The sequence below is a fragment of the Mycetomoellerius zeteki genome, unplaced genomic scaffold (genome assembly GCF_001594055.1).
Source record: "Mycetomoellerius zeteki isolate Tzet28-1 unplaced genomic scaffold, Tzet1.0 scaffold62, whole genome shotgun sequence".
Taxonomy (NCBI): domain Eukaryota; kingdom Metazoa; phylum Arthropoda; class Insecta; order Hymenoptera; family Formicidae; genus Mycetomoellerius; species Mycetomoellerius zeteki.
Window position 1 is genome coordinate 3,155,285 of NW_017257632.1, and position 10,622 is coordinate 3,165,906.

General features: G+C 33.9%; 2 protein-coding genes across 2 annotated transcripts; one reads left to right on the forward strand and one right to left on the reverse strand.

Moving 5' to 3' along the window:
• Window positions 1-99: 99 nt before the first annotated feature.
• LOC108728483 (uncharacterized) lies at window positions 100-5,121 on the forward strand. Its single transcript, XM_018457046.1, has 7 exons — window positions 100-339; window positions 410-2,620; window positions 2,699-2,858; window positions 2,931-3,091; window positions 3,195-3,408; window positions 3,525-4,397; window positions 4,822-5,121. The coding sequence occupies exons 1-7, from the start codon at window positions 265-267 to the stop codon at window positions 5,112-5,114; spliced, it is 3,987 nt and encodes a 1,328-aa protein (XP_018312548.1). The 5' UTR covers window positions 100-264; the 3' UTR covers window positions 5,115-5,121.
• Window positions 5,122-7,567: 2,446 nt separating this feature from the next.
• LOC108728454 (MDS1 and EVI1 complex locus protein EVI1-A) lies at window positions 7,568-10,619 on the reverse strand (the record flags this gene model as incomplete). Its single annotated transcript, XM_018457010.1, has 2 exons — window positions 7,568-9,234; window positions 10,319-10,619. Coding segments are annotated over 2 exons (1,713 nt in total), but the record flags the coding sequence as incomplete, so codon positions are not given.
• Window positions 10,620-10,622: the final 3 nt, after the last annotated feature.

Sequence of the window (10,622 nt, forward strand, 5' to 3'; positions counted from 1 at the left end):
CCAATAGTTATTCCTCTGAAGAATTGAATGACAGTGATTGGCCAGTTTCATAATTACGGGTCATCAAAAAAGGATGCCATAAAAGACGCGCGAAAAGGACGCTGTGTTTACGTTTGCGCACGTCACAATTTTAAAATCACGCCTAGCGAAACGGTTTTTCCAGGTTGCGCGATAACAAGTCAAAAGTGTAGGAATTGCAACGCTCCGTACACCATGAAAGACTGACTAATACATAAGACTTCTACTTTCCGAGAGTTAGACGAGATGCAAGCAAAAATTGAGACATGGACGGAATTGATACAGTTGGGGAAATTGCAAGATGTGTCGGAGGATATTCAGGTATGCTCTTTCTCATTTAAAATACTAGCCCTACATTTGTGAATACAATTTTTCTGTTAATATCTTTCAGATGACTATCCGCGTGCGATCCAACGGTATACTCAATGACAGTTTATTTAAATTACTACTACGTTTATGTTACGTGGCAGATGAATATAACAAATATAATGAACAGAACTGCGAGACTGTGAAGAGTATTGCTATATTAGCTAAATTACTTTGTTCGTTGCTGATCAAGGTACCTAATGACAACAACTTTGTCAAAGCTGTATTTAAAATTGTTCAGTGTTTAATTTCTTTTAACTTATATGAGGACGCGGCAGAGATCTGTTGTTACTTGAAACCAGGCAATTTATATAATCCTCAAGACAACACCATAAATCTTGTGATAAAAGTATTAGACTTATGGCGTTTTTTTCTTAATAATATATATATTACTCTTAAAAAGGAATCCTTGAACACAGAGAATTATAATAAGCTGAAAAGTGTCCTGAAGTATGAAATGGAAATGATGCAGATAGCATATAAAAATTATACGAAACATTTAATTATGGAGATAAGTATATATTTGGACAGAATAGCAGTACTTGATAAGGACACAAAATATTTTGATGACTTTTGTAAATATATATTGGAATACTTGTCAGGATTGCAGTTGTATTTAGACAAGGATGAGAAATACTTAATCTATCGTTATATACTTCGTATCATGTGCCATATAATATGTAAGACTATTAATACAACTCATATCGAATCTGCAGTAGCAACATTAGATGAATTATCTAGTTATTTTGAGACTCCTATGGCAGAAGACGAGGAATGCTACCAATCTTTTCAGCAATTTCAAAGCTTGTGTATGAATCTTTTAGTGCCAATAAAAAATCTTGTCAAGGATAATGCCAAAAATGTACAAAATATTATTTATTGTAACTTGAATATTATGCAAAAATATGGATATGAAAGTCTTAAATGGAATGCAATCCATATTGCAGAGATAGTTGAACCAATGTTTACGTACTGGGAAAAATGTATGGAAACTGATAAACACATCATGCTCAAGCACTTGCTTGATACTGGCATCTTGCTAGAACTAATGAATTTATTTGTACAAATACATGTAGATGAGTTTTATGTCAAGCAAGTGTCAATCAAATGTAAATGGTGCCAGGACAAATTGTGCACAATTAAGAGGGATTTATACAATGCTGTAGTGATGAAATGTAGATGTATTAGTTTATTATGTAACTTTCCTGTTAAAACTTTGTCGGCCGAGGTGTGTGCTCTTAGCAGAAAAATCTTGGAACAGAACGTCGAATCGATTATTCGTGAAATGAAAGAAACCGAATGTAAGCGTTGGACGCAATCTTGGAATAGTTGTCGTAATTTAATTTATAATATAGGTGTACTATCTGAGCATGTGTATGAAGAAGGCGTACATCTGTTCTCCTTTTTATGTACTTGCATGTTTCAATTCAAATTAATTGAATCAAATTCTATATATTTTGAAAATTCCAAAAACTATGAAAATATTTTTTCTTTTGCATTGCACAGATTAAGTGTTATGTATTACAATAACAATATGTATAGGAAAGCGATGACAGTATGTGCATTGAATGCTTTGTTAACTTATAATCAGTCGAATACAAAAGCTTTTCGTATATGGATAAATATTAAGAAAAATGCTTCTGAAGAAATTGCAAACTTAACTATGCTAGATTGCTTGACAAATGATAAGGACAAGATAAAGAATGAACTGGGATTTTCACTCGATATTTCCAAGTATGACTGTATTGAATTGTGTTTAAGTGAAGTAAAAAATTTGCTGGTGGAACAGATCACATTTACAAATGGTGTGGCAGCAGTTCTAGAAAAACTTAGAAAACTACAGCCAAGTAATCAATATGCACACACAGTGCAATTATTAGGATATTATTTCTTAGGTTTCACACCACATGATAGTTCTATTCTGAAATATCATGAGCAAGCTATATGTGATTTGAAGCAAGATAAGTCAAATTCTGTGGCCGTTTTGTGCTTGGAAGCTAACTTAAGTCTTTTTATGTTTGTGGAGGAGTTGCATATAATGAATAAGCAAACTCAGCTGGAAATGGAAAGTACAAAATTTGCTTTATGTGCTCCCAAGTTACGAGAACTAGCTGAAATCAATTCTCCAAATGTAGTGCCTGCTTATAGTATGATAAACGTTAGAAAAGATACCAATCTTATGTTGTGTCTACAAAAATGTTTACAAAAGTGGAAGCAACTATTTAAGTGCCATTTTGTAAGTTATTAGAAAATATTTATTGCGTTCAACTATTATTAGTTTTGCAGTTCAGTAATCGTATGTCATTGTTCACAGAAAAAAATTGTCAAAAATTGGGAACCTAATCTTATACTTCGCATGCTGATAACAGCTGGTGAATATGCTCGATTATATCGGTATGAACATTGTGAAGCTGAAGTATGGACTTTGGCGTATAAGTTAGCGTCAGAAATGAATGATTATACAATTATTTATAGTATGTTGAGCCATTTATAATAATTTAGAAAAAAAAAATTTTATGGATGAGCTAATATGAATTCTATTACAGTTACAAGTCGTTGTATATCATTAAGACAAGTCAATTATGATTGGATCACTACTGCTAAGGAACATATCATAAATCACAGAAATTCTAAGGACGAAAATGTAATTGGTGCCATTGCTATCTTTTGGATAAGTTTAGCAGACCTCTATTTTGAATGTGGAAAGGTAAGAAGAATATAGCATTATTTAGCTTTCTTCAAATAAATAGCTTAAAATATGAATATTATATATAATACATATACAAAATTTTCTGTTGTTTTTTTTTTAGTATGATGATGCTAAGCAATTACTTATTGAAGCTAGGAGTCTTTCAGGAATTTCATTTCTTGCTAATAGAACCGTGTATTTGTTAAGTTTAGATGTCATCATACGCAATAGCCATTTTTATATAGATAATATGCAACATGAGAATTATGGTTCATATATTGTGGAAAGTCTATTTGCAGTAAGGCTCTTAAATCAAGATCTGTTGTCGAAAAAATGTAATTATAATTAATGAAATCATTTACATTTTTATTTTATATAATTGTAGTATAAAGCTTCGTCAAATTATATAAATATAAAATTACTCAACTATTTATAAATCGATTTTTTTCAGGGACAAATCGATCAACGTATCTTTTTAGTTACGATACACTTTTCACTATGGCAGTTAATTTGTCTGTAAGGATAAACAGTCTATTATCTTTTCGTGGTATTTGCCCGGATTTAGTACTACTCTTAAAGTCGGCACAGAGTTTAAATGCGATGCTACGCACTGCTGAACTATTGAAATCGCTATGTTACATCGATCTATCGCGTTTACAATTGGAAGATTGCGAAGTGAAGCTACAAGGACTTGAACACATGTTGAACATCGAGACGTTTCAATTATCGATGGAGTCTAAACCCGTTGAAACGCCATTCGTCCAACTCGCAGTGACTCCCACGAAGATTGTAGATCCTGTCAGAGATACGCCTCAGTATGGCGCTTCCCCAGTGCTCGGCAAGAAAGTTTTTGATCCGCCAAAATTCACATCGCATATAAATTGCGATTGCTACAAGTGTAGCAACGTTTCGTATCAATATTTGGTATTTGCTACCACTTATATCAGAGCACAGTTATATGCCTTACAGAATCATACCATGGCAGCACTCGATCATTTCCACGGCGCTTTTCAATTAAGACAAAGACTATTCAAAGAAGAAAAATCAGCTCTACCCAAAAATTGGCCTCATGACGAAATCGATATAAAGCGATTCTCTTGGCAGTCTCGCTACATAACTGATTATATACAGCTATTGATTGATTTCTGTTATTTTCTGAAAGCAAAAATAACATCGTCGAGGCAAGAGGATGTATTCGATATTGCCAATTTAGCGATCAATGTATGCTACAAATATAAATTGCAGGGACATCCTATCTATATAACGGCTAAGGAATTAGTACTTGACAATGAATTCCAGCCGGTATTAGAATCTTCAGACTTAAGTATGTACTTTTTAACGTATGGGCAATTCATGAGAATCAGACAAGAATTTACTTTATATTTTTTTAATTGCTTGAAACTTTTGTTACATGATATATACACCATTTTAAATAATATGTGAGCTTATGCCCCTTTAAGAAATTTTTTCGTTATTAATAACTTCAAAGTAGAGCGGGTGCTCAGTTTTGTAAAAAAAACTTCCATGTGAAAAAATTTTATTGAAAAAATTTCTTAGAGGGGCATAAGCTCACACATTTAAAATGGTGTATATATCATGTAACAAAAGTTCCAAGCAATTCAAAAAATACGAGGTAAATTCTTGTCCGATTTTCTCAGGCATTGCCTATATAGCTTTCTTTGTCAGAATAAATTTCGTGAAATTTTTTTCATTCGAATGATATTTATATGATAAAATCTTTGTTGCAGAATTTACTGTTCCGCAGCCACACGAAATTGATATAAGTGACCATGCAAAAACCCCAATTGATCCAAGCATTTGCGTTACGCCATCTGCTCCAAATCGTCGTGCTAAGAAACCTGTTTCAGTTCGACGTAAAAAGAACGCAATAGCTTTAAAGATACCTAAAATTAATATGATTTGGAGTGATGATGAAGACGACGATAGTATATCACCACCACCTGCCACGAATAGAAAATCCAAATCACATACAAATTTAGTAAAAAGAAAAATTTTAAAGGAAGATTTAGTGGATGACTGATCCCAATCAACAGATGTTTTAAAAATATTTTTAAAATATTCATTTCTTATTAATTATATATTTTGTGCAGTTTATTGTAGACAAAATATTTATTAAACGTTAATTAAATATTTATTTTACATTTGTTATTTATTCGTGATACGAAATTAAAAAAAATATTTATTTAACGTTCATTTAGCGTTTACTTAACATTTATGTCACTTTAATCATTTATTTGTAATAATAATATTAAAAAACATTTATTCAACATTTATTCCTCATTAATTTAATATTTGTTTGTCAATAGTTATTCATTTGCAATAATAATTTTATAAAACATTTATTTATCGTTTATAAAACAATAATTTAATATTTGTTACATTAAATATTCACTTGCAATAAGCATTGTAAGAAATATTTAGCTAACATTTATTTAACATTAATTTAATATGTATTTATGTTATAATAATTACTTATTTGCAGTAATAATTTTAATAAACTTTTTTAAATATGTATTCAACAAGATCGGAAACTCCAGAAATCCTTAACGAAAAAAAGTTCTTTAAACTAGAACATTAAAAGAAAGAATAGAAAAGCAAATTATTAACGAATGAACATAAAAATGCACGAAATAATGTCCCAAATTACTTATAGATAATGAAGAATACAGTACAAGAACGACAATCTAATCTCAGGTCTCAAAAAAAAAAAATCGTGAAAACGTTATATGGAAAAATCATTTGCTTCTTCCAAAATTCTGTCAAAATGATAAAGACACTGTTGCATAATGTTATTGTATAGCATAATGAAATAGTAATTATTTTTAATTACAGTCAAATTTTATAATTAAAAATATATCTTATTGTCTTATACTTAACAGAAGATTGTAGAGGTTTTCCATGTTTATAAATTATTCGAATGGATGAAGATTTAATTGAGGATTTTAACTTTTTATTATACTTAATAAATAGCCATTATTTTGTTCCAACTAAATACTTTATAACTAAATTCAATATGTTGACACTTTTATGTTTTCATTCTTGTATTTATTATTCTTAACATAAGTATCACACAAGTGTCTCGTATATAACAATAAACTGTGGAGCAAAAAATAAACATGTAAATATATGTTTACATGCATGTTATACAATTCCGCGGTTTTGCGCTAACAAAATAAAACAAACTTAATTACAATACTTGTTTTAACTAGAGCTCGGAATACTCGAGTACCCGCTCCATGCATACAGATCTGGACTGATTCCGCTAATTCGGGTACCCGCAGAACCATGTACGATGCGAGTACCCGAGGAATCGCGGGCGATACGGGTACCCGAGTATCCACTACATGCTACAAATATCTGCGCGTAATTTTGTCAATTTTAAAGGTTTGTATTTTACAATCGTTTGTAGTGATTCTCATTCCGTTTGTAAGTAAAATATTCCAGAACTAAACTGTTTCGTTTTCGCATTATGAACATATTTCCAAATTTAATTTGTTTTGCAGGGACTGTACGACCAGTACATCCTTAATTCAAACTGTTTAACTATAAACAAAATTAATATGAACAATTCTAAAACGCCTTTAAAATTGACAAAATTACGCGCAGATATTTGTAGCATATAGCGGATAATCCGCATCGAAACGGGTACCCGTATTGCAAACGGTTCTGCGGGTACCCGAATTAGCGGGTATACTATATACAGTTGTTTGTATGGGTAACCGGGATTTGCGGACGGGTACCCGAATTTTACGGTTCCTTTTCCAAGCTCTAGTTTTAACTGATTTAATGTATGAAAAACGATTATTATGTAATAAAAATAAGTAATAAGATTCACTTTAATTCTATGAGACACATTTGCTTTTTTCTGAGCAGTGTGTGGAAGAAAATGGATTATAACAGTTAAACAGTTACCTTGTCTTCTACGTATGTATAATTAACACATGAAATTAAAAAATTCAGAAAATCAGAATTAGGACAAACACAATTCATCACATAATTATATAATGTAAATGTTAAAGTAATAATAGCGCTAGTTTACAAAAATATTGTTTTTTAATTTGAATCAGAGTGCTTTATAGATTTTTTTAAACGGCTAAAAACGCTGCCGCAAACCAAACTTTAACGATCAAGTTGCAAAAAAAAATTTGAGATTTAATGTGCGAAAAATGACGTTCTTGAGATATTAAAATTTTTTCTATAAAAAAGATTGACGTTATCTTTTAATTCATAATGTAATTTCGGTCCGATTTAAATTCTTCACAACACATGAAGCTAAAGTGTAAGATAAAATAAAAAAAGGCATTTTAAAGGAGGATAAATAATATATTCGTAACTTCTAATCAAAATACTGATTCAAATCAGAAGATAATGCTAATCCTTTTATAAAAAAAAAATTTTTTAATATTGTAAGACATTTTTCATTATATTCTAATTATTTTTGAAAGCTGCCTGATGAAATTTGGCTTGCGGCAAAGTTTATTTTGAGTTCAAAAAGTCTATAAGAAGCATCTTGTCAGATTAAAAATAATTTTAATTAAACTAGTGCAATGAAAGAAAGAAAACAGATGTGTTTCACAGCAAAAAACTGTTTTTACAATTGTATACCAATAAATGTTACTGTGTACATGAGTGGACTGTGTTACATGTGTGGACAGCTTTTAGTCGTTTTTTTTCTTGTATATAAAAATAACAAAGTTACATTAACCTGTAATCACAGTCTGTAAATGGCTATAATGACAATTCTGAATCCGAGGAACATTCATCCCTTACATGTTTAAGATGTGCTAAAACCTGCGCTTCTTCTTGTGTCTTAGCTAGTTCCATCAATGCTAAAGCACCCTGCCATTTCTTATTGTCTTCTTGTACCGGTAACTTATCTAGGCTCATATTGTCCTCCTGCTTAACACTAATTATTCTTGTCTCCGTTTTTACAGGATCCATTGCGAGGGATGGTTTTGAGACAATTTCTTTGCTGCTATTGGAACTACCAGCCAACATCAGAACCGTCGGTCTAGTTTCGTTTTCGCTGATACGAGAGCAGGCTATATCCTGATTCGTTGTCTCTGTACGAACAATCTGTTCTGTGTAATCGAAATGCGAACATGCAGATTCAGAACTTTGACTTTGAATTTTTACAGCAGATTCGTTAATACTAGTTTCAAAAATATCCTGATTATTTGACAAGCTATTTAGCGGATCCCATTGTGGCTGATTTAGAGAATGCATAATCTCATATACATTTTCTTCCTCTACTTTTGGAGATTCGTTGTTGTGATTTATCATGCAACACATTTGAGGAGTGGCATATGAAGGTTCCAATTGTGTATTCGGAATTTCGAGTTTGCTGTCCAGAGTCGATACAGATGTATTATTCTCGGGGACAGAATGGTCCAAGAACGCCGTATACCAGTGAAATTCCGATGATTCTGTGGGTCTGTCCAGAATTTGTTTCTCATCCATCTTGCGTACGGTCGTTACGTTGTTAGATCTAACGTCCTCATTTAGGTCTAGCTGTTGATCTAAGCAAGCATACCGTAGCCATCGTTTCTTTGGTTGCAGTCTGTCCAAGGGTCTTCTCAGGGAGGTGATTGCTAACTTGGCGTTTGATCCTTCCTCATCCTCGGATGTTTGCAGTATCGCGCAGCATGTTTCCGCTGGATCTTCATCCTGGCTCTCCTCTTGACTATCTTGATTCTCTTCGCAGTGCAGTCGTTGATTTGAAGGATTGTGATCGAGATTTTCCTGTTCTCCCGCTATATCCATCATAAGGCCTTTTCTGGATTTTATCCTCTTATGATTTTCGGCAGTGCTCTTCCATGTCTTCTTCTTTCGTTCATTCTTCCCAGTTGGTGTACGATCTTCTCGTTCCATCTTGTAACGTTCCAACCATCGACTTACATCGTATGACAATTCCGTGTTTTCAGATACTGGCTTTAGTACAAAGTCATCTGATCTTGTAAGATTGGCATAAGGATGATCGGGGCAATGTCTATTGGCATGAGTGAATCTCGTTTCACAACCTGGTACGGTGCATAAAAATGGCTTTTCTCCGGTATGCAATCGTTGATGAGTCTTCAGTTGTCCTGATTGGGTGAAAGCCTTTGTGCAGCCAGGATAATCACACGGATATGGACGTTCTCCTGTAATCATAACATTATTTATGAATATTTTATTATGTATCTTACCAAATTAATTATTATACAACTAAATTCTGAAATACATGTATATACAAAATCATCCTTCTAATATTTCATAATTTATTTTAATACAAAATGGAATCTGACTTGTATATATGTATATAAACGTTACATTTCAAGAATATTAAATTTCAATTTTCTCTCCAAATAAACTATAAATTACATAATACTAATATCAATTATTAATCTTTTAAAATTCTCAATACAATTAATGTGTAGCTCAATCATTAATATAATAATAAAACAATAATGCTCGTTTCCACCAATGTAGATTAATTTTAATCTTGAGATTCAATTTATTCTTCTCCTTTTTCTAATTTTTATAATTAAAAAAAAATGAAGGGTCCATTGAAACGAAATTGAACTACAATGGTAGAAACAAGGATAAGAAATTTTACTACGCATCTGGCATTTAAATCTGCCAAACATTAGTTTTCTGAATTCAATCAATCCTATTATGAAAGAAAGAATACAGCAGTCAAGAATATTCGTAATATTTTGGAAAAAAACGCGTCTTTTGGCATATCGGAAAAGCGAAGAAGCGTCCTTTTTTGTTATCTATACACAAAGACCGCGCTACTTTGTGCCGTTAACGAACCGACAGTACGCGTGTACAAACATATCATGGTTCTCCCCTCTCCATCTCTCTCTCTCTCTCTCTCTCTCTCTCTCAGGACTGATTAAAATTCCCACGCAACTCGGAGCGGCATCGCCGGTTACACGTGTCACCGCGTGATGTAAATTTCGCGCGCAATTGGCGAGCTACGGTCGCAAGCGGAGTTAGGGACGCGTCGGTGCGTTGCGTTGCGCCGGTACGCAAGTCGAGCCATTTAAGTATTTAAAGCGCGGCATGATGGCCGATTGGCGGGACTGGCGCGAGCAGTGAGACGCACGCGACACGCGGAGCTATCCTTCGCGCGCGCGATCGTTCTCTTTCTCTCTCTCATTCTTTCTTTCGGGGACGCGGGGGTTGAATAAAAGCCGCGCGGATGCTCGACGGCAGCGGCGCAGGATAAAATCCCTTTACCCGTGTGAGTGCGCAGGTGCGCCTGCAGACTCTTCTCGCGCGGGAAGACCCGGTTGCAGAAGGTACACTTGATGCTGCTCGGCGAGGTACTGCCCTGCTTCATGAGATTCGTGAGTGCGTCGGCGCGCGGCCGACCGCGCCGATGGCTTTCGGAGCCGTTGCCGGCGGCCGATCTACCGGCCGCGTTACCACCGTCCGCGTCTAGGCCCGCGATATGCTGCTCCCTGTACTCCGGCGAGGAGCACGAGCTGCCTGGGCTTAGATTCACATTGCGTGCCTCCTCACCCCAGTTCCACGGATAGAG